Source organism: Mytilus californianus, unplaced genomic scaffold (genome assembly GCF_021869535.1).
Source record: "Mytilus californianus isolate M0D057914Y unplaced genomic scaffold, xbMytCali1.0.p SCAF_3, whole genome shotgun sequence".
Classification (NCBI taxonomy): domain Eukaryota; kingdom Metazoa; phylum Mollusca; class Bivalvia; order Mytilida; family Mytilidae; genus Mytilus; species Mytilus californianus.
In genome coordinates, this window is record NW_026262679.1 from 86963974 (window position 1) to 86987576 (window position 23603).

Genomic DNA, 23603 nt, shown 5'->3' on the forward strand with positions numbered 1-23603 from the left:
AATATTTTACCCTGTATGGTAGAAAAAAAACCAAGGAGTCCATTTTGACAAAAATTCATAAACCTGACCTGAGTACATCCATAATTCGAAGACGTTAGGTCCGTAATACGAACTTAATATTGATACTTTCCAACGATCCCATGCATTGCTTATTTTTTCTTGTGGAACTTTTGTAATTCTGATACTTTTAATAATCAAATTTGAAAGTTTGTGCTAATTCAGCTTACATGAATTTGGAAGCTTGTGCCGCTTTAAATCTATGTACTGTTTACGTGTTTTAGTTTGTAAATTACACCTTTTAATAACATGGTTTCAAGATACATAAAAAAGGATTCAAATAGATTAAACAATCAAAACTGCTATTTTCAGTTTTAAATACTTTAGAATTAGGCTTATAAATCAATATTAAAGCTGGAATATTTTATTTAATATAACATGGACTGTATTATGAAGAGCGACCATTGGTTTCTATAACGGTGATCGATTGCGTTGAAATGTTTGAAAACCCCGTTTGTACCAAGTCAGAAATATGGCAGTTATTTTTCACTTGTTCCGTTGATTGAAAGCGTTTGATTTTGTCAGTTTTTATGGCCTTTTTGAAATTACCTTGGAGTTCGGTATTTTTGTTATACATTTTTGCAAACTTTCAAACGTTTAATTTTACAGTAAGGTTATATTCATTTCTTAAAGGTTACCAATTCAACACTGTAACTGGATCTTTGAATGTTGTTTTTATTGGTATAAATATTTATTTTGTTATCAGTAAATCAAAGTCATACTAAATAGTTTTGTTATACACATATGCACTTTAACGGTACTACAATCTATCGATATTTTTTTTTGCATTGCACTGACTGTTAATGACGTCTTTACACTAAATCCATTGAATGTTGGATGTGTACTGATTGATATTCTAGTCTTAGATACATGATTTTTTTCATAAGTTGTTATTGGCTATGAAATAGCTGTCAATAACTGCGAGTACTCTCAGATCTGTACTTAGTGTCCTTTTTGTTGTTTGGGATGAGGTATGAGGGATGGATAAATTCCCTGCCAGGTCCGGTCTGTGTTTTTGCTTGATTGTTCTGCTTTGTATCGAACTGATGAATAAAGCCTTTTTCAACTGATTTTTATAGTTTGTTCTTATGTTCTGCTGTTTCACCACTGTCCCAGGTTGGGGAGGGTTGAGCGCACACAAACATGTTTAACTCCGCCACATTCTTTATGTGCCTGTCCCAAATCAGGAGTCTAGTTCAGTGGTTCTCGTTGGTTCATGTTGGTCATATTTGTTTTTCGTAAATTGTTTTGTTATAAATTTGGCTATTAGTTTTCTCAATTGAATTGTTTCATTTCTTTATGTAGGGACCTTTAATAGCCTACTATACGGTATGGGTTTTTTCTCATTGATGAAGTCCGTACGGTTGCATATAGTTGCTAACATCCACTTCATTTGAACTTTAGCGGATAGTTGTCTCATTGGCAATCATTCCTCATCTCCTTATTTTAAACAGAGAACTTTCAGTTACATTGCAGGGAAACAATGTGGCAAGATGTTTTTCTTAAAACTTAGGTTATTTAAAGAAGTATGGAATGACAAAAAATAATAAAGATGACATCAGTAGTACCCTACATAATAGCCAACATCACTATTTTCACTGCATTTATCAAGAAAACAGACTAAATTTACCAAATGGAAAATAATGGAGCCAACAAAGTATGACATGTCGCAGTCACTTAAGCCGGGTTTTTAAAGCTTAATATGGTCTTGCAAGAAATGTCAGCCAAATTTTCATTGAAAATTTTCCATTTAAGAAAAGAAAAGATATTCCGATTGTCTGGTATACATGAACATTACGAAATAAAGACAAACAACATGAGCTTGCATAAGAAGGTATTGAAAGTATGTTAACAGATAAATATTTATTGAATAAAAAAAGGTCCAAGAATGTAGGACAGAAGTCACAGGACAATCAGTCACGGACAAAATTTCACAATTCAATTTTTTCAATACACGCCTTTTTTTTTTTTTTTTATTTTTTATATAATTTTCTTAAAATTTAATATATTGAACAACTTTGTAAACAGATTTATTAAATAATGAACTAATAAGAGTTAAGACAAAAAGATAACTGGTTGCAAGGTGTTAGATGGGTCTGAAATTTAAATCACCCGATTGGTTTTCAAGAATATGGAGAAATAAATTATTATTATCACATGATTGTCAGTACACGGCAGACCGATCCAATCAATCTTGGGCTAAACTACTAATAAATCTAAATAGCTTGACAAAGATTTTCTGATATACATACATTGTATTAAGAAAACAGATTGAAATTGATCAGTTGTTTTATTTTGAGATTTCACTATGCATAAAGTCAAGCTGATGATAGTTCATGTATTTATTGATCCATTTATGAATCAGAGCAAGTACAAACCCAATCCAGGAAAATAAAATGTAAAGACGTTGAAACAATTTTACAGTAAAGTTTATAAATAAAAGGAACTGTGGGGTAAACGTCATCAGTCAATGACAGAAAACAAAGCAAAAACAGCAAAAGGACTTTAGGAGGGCAACATAAAGTCAGTTTCAACAATTGGTGTCTATACATTATGTTATTAAAGTTTGTCTTGAGATTAAATTACACAAAAAACAATAAAAGAACTGATATCAACACCAAAATCTCAAAAGAAGAAAAACAAACAAGTCAGAAAAGACAACCACTGACGAGATTTGTTCACCTGTTTACCATCATTGATCATGGAGAGGTGGAAGTCAGTTCAAGTATCAAAAAGTGGGCATGGAAAGCATTCGATATATATTCATTTCCTATCGTTGGTTTTTCTAGTGACTATTAGCTTTGTAATGAATAATTTCCTTTATATTTTACATCTAATAGAATTAATAGGCATGTCTTTTTTCAATGTAGTTTTGTAACAAATGGTGTTCAAGAAATCAACTTTTGTCTAGTATTACAAAGTATATCACTGGATTGAGCACTCTGTCTTAGTGTAGTACTAAAGTTTGTTTGCATTTAGCCCAGTTCATTGTGATGCATATGCATACTGTATGAAATTAAGATTTGAAAATAGACAACCAATATATTCATATGAAGTGTCAGGTAAGATGGTTGGAAAAACAATCATGATCTAATTAACAACTGCCAGCACAAGATATTATTAAAACATAACATTAAGTGTTAAGGGAGATCAAAATGTTTTATTCCCATTTGAATCTGCCAGGCAGTCAAATAAAAGAAAAGCATAATTACACACATAAAAAAGCGCTTACTGCAATATTAGTATTTTTGAAAGACATGTTTAACCATCAGTACTGCCTATCGAATAGAATGGTCATTCATTTACACATGTATTTATGTTAAGGGACGACACTCACAATGCCTTGCTGACTTCTAGAGTTATCTTACATTGTTCACCTCACATCATCATTTGTAAACAAAATTATGTTAATGGTATTTACAGCACTGCTCCATTTTTATTTCAAAGCTAAAAATTGTATACTCCTATTTTCATCAACTTATACCATTGTTTAAAAAAATCATTATTCAAATCTTTCTCAACATAACAAAAACTTGCAATACTTTTACCTTTTCAAATACAGTAAAATATCATAGTTTCATATTTCTTTTAAGTCTACACATTCTATCGTTATTGACTTCTCTACACCTATTAGCACACTTAGCCAATAGGGTTACGCGAGGTGTTCTTATCGTCTGTAAACTTTTCATTTTGTAAAATCTGTCTTGCCATTCAAAACCAAACTTGGAAGGAATCTTCATATATGAAGGTACTTAACAAAGTTAGATTTGTTGATGTGGATTTGAATTGGGATATCAATTTAAAATATTGTAGCAATGATACTTTAATGGACCCATAGTCTAATTCCCAATCCAAATTCAAGATAGCCACCACCATTGAACAAAGTTTAACATAGAACTATGAGAAATATGTATATACATAGCTTCTTTTAGACGAAATATTGCACTAATGCTATTGGGAGGATACTACTGCAACAGTTTACAGTATACAAATTTCTGTTTTGGAGCCAAATGTCCTAGCTATCTACAAAGTTTCATGAAATTCTGTTGTGTGGTTTCAGAGGAGTTGCGATGACAAACTGTTGCAGTAGTATATATATAGGACAAAATTATAAGTTAAAGGGGCATAACTGCTAGAAAAAAAATTAAATCATAATTTCCTGTCGATATGCACATCGACATAGTATGTCATAACTATCTACAAAGTTTCATGAAATTCTTTTGTGTGGTTTCAGAGGAGTTGCGATGACAAACTCTTGTACTCTTGAAACCACACAACAGAATTTCATGAAACTTTGTAGATAACAAGGACATTGAGATAAACAAGTGTGGACTCATATTAGAAAGACATAGTAAAGGCTTCGAAAACATCTGGTTGGGCACCACCATGCATACACTCACTGGAGAAAACACTGTTAAACATAATGACCCTAATGAACCAATTAATAACCACACTGATATGTGTCCACACTTGTTTATCTGATAAAAGGGAATTATTTCAAGACTTATGACAGGTACACATGAATAAGTAGCGGGGTTAAACTAGTTTTTTGTTATATAATTCAACCCTTTCTCCTATAGTCAAGATATGTGTACTTACCAAAAGTATATAAAAGATATATAATAAAGATCAGTACAAGAACAGGTCTCAGTTAACTCTATAAAAACTGTGTGATTAAAAACAAATTTAAAAGTGCAACAAAACAATTATATACAAACCCATAATTAATTCTAGCATTTACTAATATTTATCTCAAAATATTTAACTTACTGATATGCAATCTAGTCGTCTTAAACTCAAACGTAATTTGGTTGTACTTCTCAAAATCATATTAAACTGTTAATTGCTGTCTTGTTAACACTTTGTGCCCCTAAACTACTTCAACAATTTTACGTTTAAGTATTTTCTGTTTCATATGAAAATAAGAAGATGTGGTATGATTGCCAATGAGACAACTCTCCACCTTAGACCAGATGACATAGACGTTAACAACTATAGGTCAACGTACGGCTTTCAACAATGAGAAAAAAACCCATTATCGCATAGTCAAATGACAAATTTTAAACAATTCAAAAGAGAAAACTAACGGCCTGTCAGATGTTAAATCACATGACAGTAATTTACAATATTCAGTTCAAACAGATGTTTTTTCAAGATTATATTATCGTAAAAATAAATATGTCATAATATACTTACTTTTTAATGCCATTGACCTCAGATCTTTAAATAATCCGTCAGGCAGGTCTTGTGAGATAAATCTATTTTCAACACCAATAAATAAGTTAACTTCTTCAGATCTGTGAACAAATACTTTTTCTTCTTCTTCGTTGAACGTTGTAAACTTACAACAATGTAATGGTAACAGCTGCAATCCTTGGAACTCTTTACTTGAGTCATCAATTAAATAATTGAGAAGCGCAACCCTTCTTGCCCATTGCAGATTCAAATATGACTGTGGACTATTTCTTATCATTGTAACTAACTCATGAGGCATAATGTGTCTTAAATTTCCTGTTTTAACCAACGCCATCATGTTTTGTCGAACATCCACTACAGCTATTTGCAGATTAAGTAAAACATATTTAACTGTGGTTTTAATACTTTGATGTTGGTCAGGGGAACAGTTCACCAATCCGTCTACATTACATATGATGGCTTTGTTTTTCGTCACCCACGTGCCATTATGGCCAAGATCAGAAAAGAAAACTGCCTTCTCAATTATTTTCAAGTAGATCCTGTCTACTAGTGTCTGCCATATTTCTTCTGTAACGTTCAAATTGGGTAAGCATTTATAAACGTCATTAATAAGTTCTTTTGTATTTTTATTTTTCTGACTATTTTCAATGAGATGATGTACCAAAGTCATGTACGATTCGGACAAAACTTCTTTAATTAAACCCTCGTTCCATTTAATGAATTTATCGGCTGATCGTTCGTCGGATAGTTTCAAATGTCTGCGATTCTGACTTAAAGCAAAGTTTCCGTTTACATGAACAGGTAGATTAGTTTTGCATGTAGCTGGCAATGGCAGAAAGTTAAAAACTCTCCCAGTATGATAGGCTGCTAATGACTTCTTATATGCCACGCCAACATATGGGAGACATGCAACTTCTTTGTCACTTGCTAATCGTCCTAATTCAACGGACATATCAGAATGACTTGCATGATAGTGGCATATAGTCCAATGTTCTTTTTTCGTCCCTGATCTTGTTGATATATGTATGTCGGCGTCAATAACGATGGAAAATGTTTTAGTTGCTCTGTCTTCAGTTTCTGTATTCCCGTCCATACTACTCCAAAACGATTGTAAATCAGATCTTTTATTTTTTGCATAACATATTTTTATATACTTGAAAGGATTCGGTGACTGTGTAGGATTGTGTATCTCAATTTTTGTTAGGTACTTCAGAAAAAGTAACACAATAGCCGCATCTTCTTCAAACAATGATAAAATGTGTGTCATTTTGGAGTCCGTACAAACATTTTTCGATAATTCACTTTCTTGTGATCTTAACGGAAACCAGAATAGAGTTGCCGGGTAATAATTATTTCGGATAGCATTATGATTAAAATCAAACGATTTAAATATCCCAGTCTTGCTGATGTTTTCGATCTTGGATAAGAATACCATACCACATTCTCTATCGACATTTAATGGATCGATGATCAACATAGTGTCTCCACTGACAACTACAGGGTTATCTATGTAAGTGAAATAATACATTGAGTTAATATATTTTGTTTTCACTTTCATAAGGCTTGTGTATTTCTTACATTGTTTGTGTAAATTGGGAAACACTAGGACCACATCTTTTCCGCTCAAAATATTCAAATTAGCCGTAATTTGTTAAAATATTCTAGAATAATCGATGAAATATTTTCGAGAGACATCAACGAAATGTTTTCACTTTTTCTGTCTGCTAAATAAGACTGGATATATACGTTAAGTTTTAAATCGTCAAAAGTTTAGAAAATTAGTGGAAAATTGGAGTTGAGAAACGAGTCATATGACATTGTAACATGAAGATATTTGTTTTTTTGGCGTCAAACTTTTCCAGGGACTGCAATAATTGGAAGATCGTGTATTGAAATCAGTTTGTTTCTTTACAAAGTTTTATTTTCCTCGACCTTACTGTAGAATCTTGTATTGGCGAAAGCATTCTAATAGAATGACAATTGTTCTCTAGATGCCTTTTTGTTATTTTGTGGTTTGGTTGCAGTCCTATTAACGTATACTCCATATAGGAATACAGTATGGTCTCCCGTTACAATAAATACGAAAAAAAGATGTGAAGGTAGCGGCAATGGTACACCAATTCAATGACACAAAAACCATAAGATATGCAGATGTTAATGTACGGTAAAAAAATATCGAAGCTTCTGTGTTGGAGCAGAAATCAAATATGAAAAATCTGGACTTTCACACTTACACAAAAATATGTTCATGTTTAAAAAAATAAACAGACTGAATATAAATTTAAGCTTTCGGAGTGCAAGCATTCCTATAAATGAACGGGATATCAGAAACTCCAGTATATACGTAATTGAAAAAATAACTACACACTACCTGTAAGGTGAAAAACAGATTTAAATCCCTGCCCAAATCGTCCGATTTTGTCAGTTTTTTCCTCTTTATGACTAAGGCAAACACTTTTGATTCCATCCCAATCATCCTCATCAAACACACCATCATTAAATATACATAGGGCCGGAGACTGAAATGAAAGTGGTAAGCTATATTGTGAATAACCAGCATGTGTACAATAAGATGTATGCGAAAGAGCTAAATATAAGAAAAATGCTACTTTTCAGTGATTTGTTGGTTCAAAATATCAACTCTGTATGTAGGACGTTAACCTTAGACCAGAAATCAGAGCTTTTATTTTATTTTATGTTTAGCATAATAAGTACATTGATTTTATTATTTTTATTTTTGCTCATTTTCGAAGACCGTACGATGATCGGTAATTGTTTATATCTTTGTCCTTGAGTCTTAATGAAAGCTTATCTCTGTGGCATCAAAATTCACAATGTCAGCATGATAGAATAGGCACTTCTTATTTCAAAATTCTTTTTTACCTTTAAGAATTTTCCTAGTTTACCCGGTGGATTTATCTGACGTTGGTCATACATGATCTTCATGACTGTCGCGTTAGCATCTTCTGCATTCTGTACTAGCTCCTGAAAGTAGAAAGAATGGACAACAATTCAAAGACATGAAAGCCATTACGTATATCCGTTGAGGTGATATACTGATTGGTATCAAATCGACCGTAATTTGTTATCGAAAAATTTGCTCAGCATTGATCTCAGGCTTTACGAACTCATTAAAGATACCCGGCTTATTATTTGAAACGCTTTACGCGCGTTTCGTCTTGATCAGACTCATCATTGGCGCTCGATTTAAAACGATTTGAAAATCAAACCAAATCGAAGTTAATGAGTTAAAAACCGTAATTTTTTAAATATTTTCGCTAGATTTGGGTAAAACCATATATGCCTGAGAGTTAAGAAAACTCACTGTTTAGAACAATTCATCATTTAATAAACAGTAAATTTACAAAATTATTATAATTTAGTACGACATACGCGCGTTTCGTCTACATAAGACAAATCAGTTGAGCTTGAATCAAACCACTTGGATGACCAAATAAAACGAAATTGAAACTCTTTCAAAAATCTAAAATTCCAAAAAGTTTTGCCAAATATGATAATGGTCATGTATGCCTGAGAAAGGCAAAGCTTTAGCCAATGTACTTATTTCCTATTTGTATGTAATAATCTCGTGTACAAGTATTTATCTTTATGAATTAGAGATCATTTCCTTGAAGGTTTTATCTTTTGTCTTTATTTATTGTTCGATCGAAGAATAAGGAAAAAAAGATACTTCGTAAAAGATAAAACATCACTGAAGTCAAAATAGTGGGTGGTTGTCTTTGCAATATATAAGATATATTTTCGTTTTTATTGTTATGGGTTATAACTTTGGATAAGTTTACAATTGTGTCTACTTCCTTTATCACTGTACGTTGTCCGGATGGTATGAGTTTTGATCATCATCAAAGACCATGTGCATCGTTTGATTCTAAATAATATTTAAATAATTTTCTGGAATATTCATTCCAAAAGTCGTTTTTCTTTTGTAAAGTTTGTCCCACTATAATTTGGGGAATAAAGAGGTAAAAAATTATGAATACTAAACAACATACATGGAGAATTTGAACATCTTCTGGATATTCCCTCATTATATTTTGAAGCTGCTTAAGTATTGGAGGTCGCTTCATTGGACAACGCCTTATCGGGTCTCTCTCTAGACTTTTATTAGCCATCCTGTATGTTCCTAAAATATTGAATTCTGTCTACAAAGTACAATACGACAAAGTTAAATTCTTCCTTATTATATACAAACAATCTACCGGCCAGTCTTGGGTTACTAAAATCCAGTATTATTTCATTTGTAAGCGTTTAAATCCAATTAATGAATCAAGACTTCGTATGCAATGCAGTTTTCTGCTAATTCAAAACTATATGACATTCTTCTGATCTTTGAGATACATACTTACTTACCCCTTCAATTTAGAATTTCGTTAGCATTTCTGATTCCTCAAGGGCACGTACAATGTAAGTTACCTAAAAAATACCATGTACAAATCGTTTTCACTCATTTTCTACTATTTCGTCATCTGATACCACTAAAGTTCAACAGTGCAAGATAACAATGACAGACAAAATTACTCGAATATTGTGAGTAGGCGCTATATAAAAAAACGTCAAATAGAGCGTCTGAATAAATTCAAATTCTGACAATCATGCAAATCAATGACTTCTTTTAATTAGGTTCATCATTGTGTCCTATGGAGCATAGCGTCTCTTGAAGCTTATTTTGATTTATTGCGAATTTTAAACGTCATTAACCCGCTGCTTATCAACAATATTTGCGACACAAATTAAAAAGCAAGACAAGGACTTATTTGCATTTATATTATTGAAAACTGATGGTTGACACAAAGTTGTTTGCGAGTACGTTTACAGTTGAAACGTCCTGGTATTTTTCAAAACTTGTCCAGGCATTACAAATAAAAGATAAACAAATATAATGCATTTGGCGCCTTTAAAACTGATTTGTTCGTTTTTGATGAGGAAAGGCGAAAAACCTACGTTAAAGAATTTGTTCAAAAGAAACCACCGATCCATTTAAGGAATAGGTAAGAACCTCAGACATTACAAAAAAGTTGGTCTGATAGCTTTGAACATGGAAACTACTAATGAAACACTATTGGTCAGCACCTCTCTCAGTCAAACCTGCAAATATCTTTACAATTTTACCTAAACAAAGAAAAATCCAAACATGAAATATACAGTGATATGATGTTAAAATGTATCCATGAAACAATTTTGGTAAAACACTATTGATGTTGTTAAATGATTCTCTCTGAGAAATAATGTTAGTATTACTTGTCTCAAACTTAAAGCTTAAATTCAGATGATTATATGATAAACAATAAAATAAATAATTTCTAAGCTGTAATCTCTTATAAAATAACAAAGATAGCAACAATAAGAAATGAAATATGCATACACCATGATCGTTTAGATATGTTAATGTCTTGTGCCAAGATCCGTAGATATAAAATGTTATATCGCAAAAAAACAACAACATCTGTTTGAACGGTGAAAAGGATACTAAACATTTAGTATGGATCATTCCTTAAACGCTGAAAATCCTTGTTACCACCCAGCAAAATGGTAAATGAAACAGCAAGTACGTAAAATGTTTCAAAGAGAACACGCATGTATCACGCTGAATAGACATGACAATACACATCTGAATCTTTTTATGAATTGTGTAAATTCAGCATTATCAGACTCGTTTACACCAATTGTCTTGTGTGTACTTTCAAAGGACTAACTTTATGTAATCCTTTTCGTTTTATTTTAATATATTAACAGATCACATTTAAAAATCCATCAAAATTGTATTTATTTACTCGATTAAACCTTGACGCCCGTAACACCGGAATTTCAAAATTAATTTTATTTTCAAAATGTCCTTTTTTCCTGCAAAGACAAGAACAAGTTTTTTTGTAAAGTGTCTGTGAATGAAAGGAAATTAATATTCCATTTATGCATTTCTTTTGAATTTGCACCTGACAAAATGTATATGTAAAGGGGTTTATGATTGTTTACCTTACTCTATTTGTTTACATTTTACATAATATTCACGCGAAATCCGTGATCACACTCGACAAAACCCAATCACATTGATAGAAAAAAAAACACATATCCAGCAGAACACCATATCTACTGTGATTTATATTGAAATGATAAAAGTTCCACAGAAGTATTTCGTAAAAAGAAAAATAATACGAAGATAGCTTTTGTTTTTTACAAATCGTGAAATAATTGCATCAATTAATGAAAACTTAAAGGTATCTGTATAAACTTTGAATAGACAAAACAAGAGGCTTGAAAGTTCTAGGACAAAACTTAAAAATTTTCTTAACTTAAAATCGTACTGTTAGGCGTAAAAATCAAACTATTTAAAGTAATTTTTCTGAAATTTCAACTTTGCATTTTAATTCATTTTCAATGATCATGACAATTCTTTGATTTAGCCATGTACTCTTCCAAGCCACCATCATACTTATTATCAGTTGTGTCTTACTAAGCATTTTGCTGCCGTATGTCAACATGTATAATCATGCTTACTGTATGATAAGCCTAATGCGACATTATAATGATATAACACCTTGTTAGCTTAGCTTAACATATGTCTGCACTTTCAAGTTGACTGAATAATCAGCATATCGTGACGTAATTATGATATAATACAGTGATAAATGTACCTTGCTGCACATTTATTTGTGCCAAGTCAACAGCATAAAGTTTAAACACTATATTTTATTTGTCGTCATAGCAATCGAATTTGATGACTAAGCATTACATTCAATTGCAAAGGAGAGGCAACAGATATCAGAGGGACATTCAAACTCATAATTCGAAAACAAACTGATAATGCCATGGAAAAAAAGACAAAAAGACATACAACAGTACGTACACAAAACACAATATCGAAAACTAAAGATTAAGCAACACAAACCCCATCAAAAATCGGGGGGATCTCAGGTGCTCCAGAACGATAAGCAGATCCTGCTACACATGTGGCATCAGTCGTGTTACTCATTTTAGTACAAACCCGGTTTGAAAGTCAATATCATGTAATGTCAAATTGATATCATGTCGTTCCAACCGAACGTAACGTGTAATAAGACTATCATACCAACACTTATCATTGTGCTATAACAACAAGTCAATATGACGCAGACTCAACTCAGCATATTAATATTTATAGGTAATAGTTTGATGACTCGATTCATCAAAAAGCTGTCTTAACTTTACATCAAACCTTCAGCATAACGGTTTGTAAGTCTTAACTGTATTACATCTCATGCTTTCCATGCGCTATTGTTAAAATTTAATATGGATAACTTTCATAAAAGAAAAAAATTCAAAAATTCTGAAAAGTCATATATTGGACAAACTGCTATCATTTGATTACCTGGGTAATGGTTAGTAACCTTTTTAAAACATAGTCAACGTAAATTATAAAAGAGAAAACATGAACTAAAAGGATCAAAGGTACCTGTTTACTTTGAACAAGTGAAATGTAACAACAGTAAGAAGTGGCTTATTCGTAAATGATATTATACCTCTCTAATGGCAGAACACCGTTGCTTTTTTCCAATCGGAACCAAACGATTTCACAGAAAATTCACAGAGTTTCAATGGGAACCATGTTTCACAAACGCTGTCATGTTTTACACCCGATCATCATTAAATGAGGAGAGGGTCTCCTGTTTATCAATACTATTATTGCGAAAGAAATGATACTTTTCCACAGAATTACTTGATAGTTACCTGTCAATTTAAACTTTTGTAAGTTCTTTTGTCCCATCAAATAAATACAATAGCTTTTGTTCTCTGTGGAGTTTATTCAATGGGACCTTTAAATTTCTTCTAAGAGAAATGTATCACTCATTGATTAATTTGCCTGAGATAACAAAGTATCTTCTAAAAGATAAAAATACATGTTTAACATTAAAAAACTGCATGGGATTTTGTATTTATTCAATATCAATAATATATTTACCATCTGTTGAATGTAAACAGTGATTCAAACATTAATAAAGTTTATTTCTGACAAAACAACTAAATTAAAACAAAACAAAATGCAAATTTCAATAGGAACAATGCTTAAATTTTGTCAAAAATCAACTTTTTCTGATTAAATCAGTGTTTATTTTGAACAGATTGAAAAAAATATTATTGATATTGAATATATACAAAACCACATGCAGTTTTTTTATTTGAAACATGTATTTTTATCTATTTAGAAGATAATTTTATTACTCAGGTAAATTAATCAAAGAGTGATAGATTTCTCTGAGAAGAAATTTAAAGGTCCCAGTGAATAAACTACACAGAGAACAATAGCTATTGTATTTATTCAATGGGACAAAAGAACTGCCAAAAGTTTAAATCGACAGGTAACTATCAAGTGAATCTGTGTAAAAGTTTCATTTGGTTCGCAATAAATAGCAAAATATTTTGCCTTTAGACAAGAACAGTTTTTTTTAAATTGTCCTATCAGACTAAATATAATTTCCTGTTGCGGCAATGTTTTTCGTAAAAATCGGAACAACTTAAGCATCGACTGTAGAAGACATTTCAAACTCTATTACTGTTAAGTTAATGTTACAAAGGCTAGTGGTTTCAGATCCTAAGGTAACTATGTACCATAAATGCAACAATGATTGCCAACAACTCAACATTAAATGCAGATCGTTTTTAAAATCCGCAATGCTCTTAAAATTCGTACTTTTTTTTGGCCTTTTTATTTTTTTTATTCGAGCGTCACTGATCAGTTTTTAGTCGACATCTCGCGTACAAAGTTATAAGCATGGTAATTTTGATGAGTTCTTTTTATAGATCTAAAGGGTCCTCTAATCGTTATTCTAGTAAAATTTCAAAACATTTTGTTTTGTTGTTTTAAAATTTGTCACCATGCATCAAAGGTTTCCGTCAAATCAGAACAGCGTGAACAAAATTATAGATGACCTTCTATAAATCATTCTTGTCAAATTTGATAAAAGTTGATCATGTGGTTTCAGAGGAAAAGTAAAACATTTGAAAAGTTTATAGACGATGGACGCCAAGTAATGCAATAGATTTAAAGGGTTTTTATTTGGATGACCAATTTATGTCTAAAATATGCGACTGTGCGATGCACTTTTTTGGATAAAATTGCATGTGACGGTAACTTGTACTCAACCAGTACTAAATAAGAAATTTTGATAAAATCGTTCTGAGCAAATCCTGTAAATACATTTCATATAATTTTAAAACACAACTACAACTTTCAGTTAAGCAAAGGGTTAACTTCTACAAACTACTTAAAAAATGATTGGCTGAGATTGGCTGGCTGAGATTGGCTATTGTTGACATAATGAATATATCTAGATCGAGATGATCGATAAAGCTTCTTAGGGCCCCTTTCAAAACTAATTAAGCAGCTTTATTTAACAATTTAAACTGGATTTCGAATTTTATCTCGAGAAATTCAACAATTTAATGCAATTTTTATGTAACATTTTTTTCATTGGCTAAAATTTACCATCAAATCCACGTTGACATGTCGTTACTAAGGAGTGATAAGTCATATTGAATTGCTTGGATCAACAAATGTTTGATTACAATATAATCGAAAAGTAAACAACACCTACACCAAAACCGCCGTTTTGATGTATTTTAATCCGAATTGAATCGTAAAAGTAACGTAAAAACCTTCAGTTTGAACGTTGTCATTTGTATGACGTCACGTTTAACCATGAGATTTATGCGCCAAAATCATTCATGAATTTTCACGGAATTTTATTTTATTTCAAATTTAGAGATATTCTTCAAGTTCTAACGTATTATTTTTTTTGTAATGCATTACCATTGAAATAACAGTACTGTAGTTGAAGAGTTAATGTCGTCAATTGGGATTTGATGGTCGGAAATATCCGTTTTACTGGCTCTGCTACGCGTCGCCAGTAAAACTGTATTTGCGATCATTAAATCGCCATTTGACGACAGCAACTATTTAAATACAGTACAGTTATTCCTTAATTGTAATATAATAAATGTATGAAAATATTCATGTAAATCCTTTTTTCTACTGTGACTTGTCTATAGGTGTTGCTGTTTACCTTTAACTATTGTTCAACCAGATTGTAAAATTGACAATACAATTGGGACATTTAAATTGACCAGTTGGTATTGTTAGAGTTGAATCTACCTTGATGCTACCTGTACAGTTTTTTATTCACCTAACCCAACCTTACAGCATGCTTTTTTCCTGAAGTTTTTCTTCACCTAGGGTTATTTTAATATAAAATTGATAGGGAAGAAAATATTATTAATTTTCATTGTTTTAAGTCCCCAATATAGATGATAAATCGAATTTTTACCCAAAAATTTAAATCAGTCAAAGATTTTCTTAACAGCATGTTAATATGTATGACAGTTAACAATGTTTTTAAATAATAAATGAATCTTTAAATTATTAACCCTTATACATAGTATTGTCCACTTGTCAGTGAAACAAGAAATAGCTATTCAGGTGTTTTCAGTTTCAGTTTTCAGATGAATATGTTATGCATTTCTTCATATATCCCTTCACATTTTTCATTTTGGATTATTATTCGCAGTGTTTTAAATCTATTTGAATCAATGTGCATAAAAAAATTGGATTTATTTTATTTGAATTCACTTCTTAGATGCCATTTAATATTGCTTCTTAAAATGTGACTTTGACTGGGTTGTCATAAATGTATCAAGGAGGAAATAATTCATTCAAAATGTTTTGTGCGGCTTTTACATGATGATGTACATGTAAAAGCCAAAATAATTTTGGAGTATAGTTTGCAGTGTTTTTCTTTGAAATCTATGAGGATTTTTGTGCATAAAAATACTGTGTTCACTCAATGGAATTCACTTTTTATAAGATGGAATTTAGTGAATCTAAAAGGTAAAAAAAATCAAAACTGGAATGCAAGTAGGAGAAATAAGTTCAACCACCATGTTTCTGTGGCTAAAAAAGAGGAACGAAAGATACCAGAGGGACATTCAAACTCATAGATCGAAAACAAACTGACAACGCCATGGCCAAAAACAAAAAGACAAACAGACAAATAATAGTACAGATGACACAACATAGAAAACTAAAGTCTAAGCAACACGAACCCCATCAAAAACTGGGGGTGATCTCAGGTGCTACGGAAGGGTAAGCAGATCCTGCTCCACATGTGGCACCCGTCGTGTTGCTTATGTTATTACAAATCCGGTAAATAGTCTAATTCGGTAGGTCACATTCGTGAAAAGGGAAGGGTATTGTAGTTACGACATAAGGAACATATCCGATATCATCTGTGAAACGGTTATTCCATAACGGTCAACCAACTCGTGATGGCGTCCGTAAAATTGACGAAGGGTTGATTTCAACTTCACCATTTGGAACTCTTGGTTTAATAACTTCCTTGTGAGCAGCAATCCTCTATCAAGGAAATCATGATAGGAAATACAAGCCCGGGAATATCGTATCAATTACGAGATATATACTCCGTATACAGGCGCTGCTGGAATGTTGCTACATAGAAATGGAAAGTTCACAATTGGGAAACTGAAATCATCTCTTTTGTCGTAAAGTTCAGTTTTCAACCGACCCTCATTGTCAATTTCTAGATGTAAGTCAAGATATGAGGCAGACTTAACTGTATCTGTAGTATCCTTTATCTCTAGTTCGATGGGATAGATTCGTTCAACATAGTCACCAAATTTTGTATTATTGAGTGAGAGAATATCATCTATATAGCGGAACGTAAAGTTAAAGGATATTGCTAACTTCTTATCTTTCTTCCTCAGAAGTTCCTGTATGAAGTAAGCCTATTTAAATGTTAAATATGATTTTGAAAATAATCATTATTATATTCTGGATCTAATATGAAGATGATTCACCTGTTTAATTTTGGATATATATCATGGAAATGAAATAAAATGTGAATACAGTGGATATAGTCAAATCTAGTGATAAAGTAAATAATAAAAGTAAAATATTCCCAAAAACTTCATAACATGAGGATAACAATTTTGAATGTGACATTGGAAATAATCATTATAAAATTCTGGATCTGATATTGTTTTATTGGGATATATATCATGGGAAATAAAATAAAAACTGAATACTGTGGATATAGTAAAATCAAGTGATTTAAGGGAAAATATGAATAATATATCCCAAAAATTTGTAATGTGATATTGGAAATAATCAAAAATTACAAAATTCTGGATCTAATATAAAGACTCTGCACCTGTTAATTGGGATATATATCATGGGAAATTAAAGAGAATACTTTGGATATAGAAAAAAATCGAGTGATATAGTGAAAAATGTAAGAAAATATTCCAAAAAGTTAATAGATTTAGGGAAATATTTCAAAATTACTTCAAATAATGAAACTGGAATACTAGATGGAATATCAAAAATCTGTGTCAATAAATAAATGAATGAACAGTTCATTCATAACTATTACTTTTTATATTTCACTATGCATAAACACTTTGCACAAGGCTCATGTCAATAAGTATTGAACAAATGTTTAAATGAAAGAATGCACACATTTGTTCTGGTGTTTATTAATCCTGGAAAATTATGGAAATTAAAAAATAATTAAGATTTACACAAGAGTTAAAAAAAATATTTTGAGTTATCTCCCTTTAGAAAAAGCCAAAGAGATGAAAAAGGACTTTTCAACGATATAAAAGAAATCCAAGCACTCATAGTATTTGGCTATGAAAAAATTAAGAGGAAATGTAGTGCATTATACACATGTTATATGACATGCAATTAAATACCCTGCAAGGGAAAAAACATATATATTCTTGTTCTGGCTTGCTCACTCCTTACATTTGAAAATGACAATAAAGTAAAAATCTCTCGTATTCCTTCTAAATGTAAAATTGTTTCTTTGGCAATTGTATGGCCATTTACGAATACATTCATTTCAATGTATATTTCCTTTACTTATTTTAGGATTCTCTAAAGAAAAACATAGGGGAAATGAAATTAAAAAAAAATCAGCAGTTTTTAGCAAAAATTAGAACATGGAATCGTTTGTATATTGTGGCCATACTCAAGCTTTTTTCATACCATATACAGTGTATGCTAATTTAAACTGTAGGCATGTCATGTTATTTACTGAAATTAGCACTGGTTTTATAATTTCAGATTACAAAATTACTTAATTGATCATGTACTATTTATTTTCATTTCAAAAAATAACAGATTTACATTATTATTGTTGTTATCATTATTATTGTTATTGGAATAGATGAATCTTTTTTAAAATATCAAATGATATTTTCCTGAAAAGTTGCTGTTTTCATCTATAAATAAACAATAGTCAGTTTTAAGTTTGAACAAAATTTAACCACTTCATGAACCTTTCATAGGTAAATCCATCAAGGTAGATTCTTACTGGTTCAGTGAGATTTAAATCTGGCAACTGGTCAATTTAAATGTCCCGATTGTACTGTCAATTTTACAATCAGGTTGAAACAATAGGTAAAGGTGAACAGCAACACCTATAGTCAAGTCACAGTAACAAAATTCCACTCATCTCATTATGTGGTTTCCCTTAACAAATATCACAAGTTGCTTTAAATCTGTCGGGTAAGTAAATTTATAATGGGACATTAAAAAGTTTTATCCTTATGCACCCACCCTCTTACTTTTTTTTATATCAAAACATCTGAATTGTTCTTTTTAATTGATTTTTTCTTAATTGCTGCTTTATTAAAGAATTAAGATAAATAAATATAAGATATTACTATATTGGACTTACCTCTTCCTTTTTTGATTTGATGTAGTTGTATATATCCCAGTAGTCCCAACCATGACAACTGAAAAAAAAGGTAAGCAAACAATTTAAATACTGATGTGTCATTTGTGTCAAGGGCATATTTGATTTTCGAAAAATGCAGTGTTCATTTAAAATGACAATATAAATACATTATGCATTGAATTACGCATTATAAAATTTATCTTATCTAGATTAAAGAGCAAATTCAAATGATCTATTTTAAACGCCATAACTGTATGCATTACTTTTCTTTTTACTTATAGATTATTCTTTCCGCAAATATGTTATTTCATACTTAAATTACATATTACATAATAGAGTTTCGTGCCTTCGTGTAATTTTTTCTCTAGCTAATTTCTTTCTCATGAACGATTTTGTTTAGATTTTTATGATCGTATTCACTCCGTATTGAAATCATATCTACATTGGTACTTACTTAACATTGATATATCACACATACAAAAGAACGGGTAATGGTAAGGGTTTCGTTATGATGACAAACGATGGAAAAGTTGGTGCAAGTAAATGTTCCTTTCATGGCCAAACGTACTGCCATGCAACAACTACCAAAATATATACTCCTTACCAAAGATTGCCACTACTTTGAAAATGGTTTTAGCACTGCAGTGATATCTAGATGCTTTGTGTTTTCATCAGTAGCAACACACAAAAAATTGATAAACTTGTTCATCAAATCTTTTCTACGCGAGTTCGCAGCATCGAAAAAAATATACAACAGGACTAACCATCCTTATCTTGCAACATCTCTCCGTAGACAAAAGGATTAGACTACTGGATTCGAGGAATGGCATCTGCGACACCCTTCAATTTCAATGACAAAATATGTTGTATAAGTATTCTATCTAGTCCATCCAGAAACTCGGTTATTGTGATGAATATTTTCAACTCTGCTCCTCGTTGTAGACACAGCAATGCCATCGTCATAAACATCTCTTCTATGCATGATGTTTCCAGTGATGACGTTTTGCCGTTTATGCAAAAGTTATTGGATATTCATCACATCCGAATGAAGCTATATTCGCTATCACTCTCGAAAATTCATTTTCTGTACAACCAATGGTCATTAAGAAAGATAGATGTTACGGAGAAACAATCTTTCCTTACACTTTCTTTTAATTTGCCAATTTCTTTCCTTAATAAACTTTATAAATAGTTAGTTCAAAACATTGTTTTGTTAGTCAATGATTTATAGCTTTGTTTTTTTAAAGCAATTCCTAATCTGCTAATGATAAAGGGAAATAATTTCCATTATATAATCAGCAAAATTTTGTTCTGTCAACTCTCAACTTCTTTCATATTGACATTTTATAAGTAAATTGTTCTTAACATTATGTCCATGTTTATAAACTATTATCATCTGTTCTTACATTGTAAAAGAACACAGAAATCTTTTTTTAAGATGATTAAAATTTTGAAAAAAAAACTATTGAAAACATCTTATGGGACACATTCAAAGTCAATGTATAAATCATACATATTCCTATGTAAATTAAGAAGGTATCACCAGCCCAATAGTCAGCAATTCTGTGTTGACATAAATTATCATTCATATGGTCAAAATTATGAATTAACTGTTTTGCAAAAAATTGAATTGTCCAAAATACTAAGGATTTTCTACACTTGAGGATTAGATTACTTATAAGCAGTATTTGGCAAAACCTTTCGGAATTTTGTTTCCTCAATGCTCCACTTCGTACTCAATTTGGCCTTTCAATTTTTTTTTATTCGAGTCTCACTGATGACTCTGCTGTTGACAAAACTTGCGTCTGGCATACAAAATCATAAACCTGGTATCTTTGATTATTTTTTTTTACAATGACTGAATAAAAATTATTTTCCTTTAATGCCAGCAGATCAGAAATTTTCATAGAAAAAAACATCAAAATTAAAATTACACAATAACGGCCTGTTAGAAAACAAAGCAATAAATTATTTATAAAATCTCATTAGAATAGAAATTTTCATGTCAAAGTCAGACATATTAAACAAATGCCTTCCTTATATTATAGTAGATGGTTATTTCAATTCAATTTCCTTTCACAGACATTAAATAACTGAAGTTGGATGGTAAGCATTATTTTTATTTCACTGCACTGACTTCATACTAACAACCTATCACTGAAGCAATTAGCTCAAATATTTTACCAGTTGATCAGTTTGTTGAGATGAATTCAAACTGCAATTTGGTAAACTATTTGAGCAATTGGTATTGTGATAGGCCAAAGCCTTCAGGATAAGCACAGTAGTAAACACGTGTTCAGGACTCAATGTTGACTACTTCCAGTCTAAATCTCCTGATTGCACCTCTGCTAGTATCCCATTCATTTATATCATGCGGGACAATTTAATACTGGTCACCTGAACATTTTCAACAACACTTATCTTCATAATGTGTTAACCAAGGACCGAAATACCGTGAGCCTGAATCCATAAATTGGAAGATCATTTTTAAAATACTAATGGATTCAGTCGAGGACTATCTGAGGCAATGGGCTAAACACGAAAAAGAAGACGTGGATATTGTTTAAGAATAGGTTATTATTAACAATCATGCTACATCTATCTTCAAAGATCTAACGTTGCTAAACATCTGTTTTACCTCAACGACAAATATATTTCTTTGTAATCTCAGGCAAAGATGAAGAACTTCATCTTCCTTCATTGTACTGGATACCAATATTACATAAGTGTCCTTACAAACAACAGTACATTGCTGGGTCCGCCAAGTGCTTCGTTAAACATCTTTCCAAACTATTAACATCAGTTGTATCAGCAATCAAAGCCGGTCTTTAGAGTAACTATGAAACGATGTGGGGCAATGTGAATGAAATGCGGATACTAAAAGTTTCGAAAGATATGTAAGGGTACATAATACATTATCTCCCTTGATTTAGATGGTCGATGTTTTGAAGCTTATACAAAATATACAATTTTAACAAGGATTAATAGAACCTGTGAAATTTTGGAATAGATGATGTGCTTCCGTCATAATTCTACATTGCAGTGAGTGTTGATTTTTGCTGTTTATCACAATATAACAAGACTTAAACTATACAAAGCTTATTGAAATTTTTGCATTGACATAACTGAAAACAACTCACTAACCAACGTATGTTAAAGTAAGAAACTTAATACCCATAGGCCATTTGTCATGTAGTTGGACTTTGCCATTTAAATGGGTAAAAAGAATAACGGTAACGGTAACGGTAAACCTAGTGAAGAATCTACTCAGGACAAAACTAAAAACAATGGAGACATGGATAGTAATACCTAAGATTATTCAGTGAGTGTAATTGGTGCGATCACAAAAGCACATAACGTAATTTACCATAATGACGAAACTCTGTTCGGAGATCTGTTTGACAATAAGCAATCTCAATCAAATAAGTTTAAAAGAAAACTTTCAACATTCAGTGACAGCGAGTCAGATTCTGTAAAAACTACGAAACGACAAAAACGCACTAAACATCTCTAGGTAACAGTCAGTGGTAGTGCTGAGGGTAAAACAACCAAGTCCGTGAGTAATGTAATTACGGAAGCTGAAGGACATGTAGACCCAAGTATATCTCCTGATTTGCGCATTCTGAGCCAAATGCGCAACATGTTTGGCGATACGAACACACGCATTGATAATCTGGAAACAAACTTTAAAATCTAAATGGGTCTATGAATACCCATGCTACATCAAATGTTGTAAAACACCTGTCCCACCTCCATGACAAATATGTTGTCCCCGCAGATAAAGCCCAAAACAACATCGTTTTTGTGTGTACACATTACATAAACTGCTTGATAAATGCATTAGGTATTGACAATTCACTAGGAAACTCATCATATACCCCCGCGACACTTACCATGGAGCAAATCCTAGATAATCATAGGTCTGTTCTATGTTCCTTTAGAATTTCAACCAAAGATGAAAAACTGGATCTGTCTTCACTGTATACCTAAACTACATAAGTGTCCTTACAAACAAAGTTACATAGCAGGCTCTTCCAAGTGGTCCACGAAACCTCTTTCTAAATAATTAACATAAATTTTATCAGCAATCAAAGCCGGGCTTAAAAGTTATTGTGAAACTATCTATTCTAGTGGTGGCGTGAATCAGAAGTAGATACTAAAAAAAATTCCAAAGATCTTTTAGAGTACATACAATTTAAAACTCTTTCATCTTGCAATAGTATTACAACATTAGACTTTTCTACACTTTACACAAGTATTCCCCATTCCAAACTAAAAGAAAAATTGAAAGAGATGGTCCTGCTTTGTTTCATAAAAAGGAATGGCCTACGTAGATACAAGTTTCTTGTCCTAGGGAAGGGATAAATCGTACTTTGTAACAAATCACTCGGATTCATACAAAAAGTTCTCTGAAACTGACATTAACAAAAGATGCTTGATTTCTTGATTGACAACATATTTGTTATGTTTGGAGGACGTATTCCTATTCTTGCCGACTTGTTACTTTATTCATATGAGGCTGACTTCATACAGGAACTTAATAAGAAGAAAGAAAATAAGTTAGCAGTATCGTTTAACTTCACTTTCCGCTATATAGATGAT

General features: G+C 31.6%; 1 protein-coding gene across 7 annotated transcripts in view; it reads right to left on the reverse strand.

The window, feature by feature from the left end:
• The window catches only part of LOC127735303 (sacsin-like), a 225489-nt gene extending 206414 nt beyond the window's left edge, over positions 1–19075 (reverse strand). For 4 of the 7 annotated variants that reach the window (XM_052245437.1, XM_052245440.1, XM_052245433.1 and 1 more), the window contains exons 1-6: positions 19002–19075; positions 9625–9687; positions 9267–9416; positions 8137–8238; positions 7625–7772; positions 5254–6759 (exon numbers count right to left, since the gene is read on the reverse strand). In XM_052245437.1, coding sequence (XP_052101397.1) covers positions 5254–6759; positions 7625–7772; positions 8137–8238; positions 9267–9386 — 1876 coding nt within the window. In that variant the 5' untranslated portion in view covers positions 9387–9416; positions 9625–9687; positions 19002–19075. The remainder of the gene's footprint in view (positions 1–5253; positions 6760–7624; positions 7773–8136; positions 8239–9266; positions 9417–9624; positions 9688–19001) is intronic. The other 3 variants (XM_052245436.1, XM_052245441.1, XM_052245434.1) reach the window with 3 other exon arrangements.
• Between the last annotated feature and the right edge of the window lie 4528 nt (positions 19076–23603).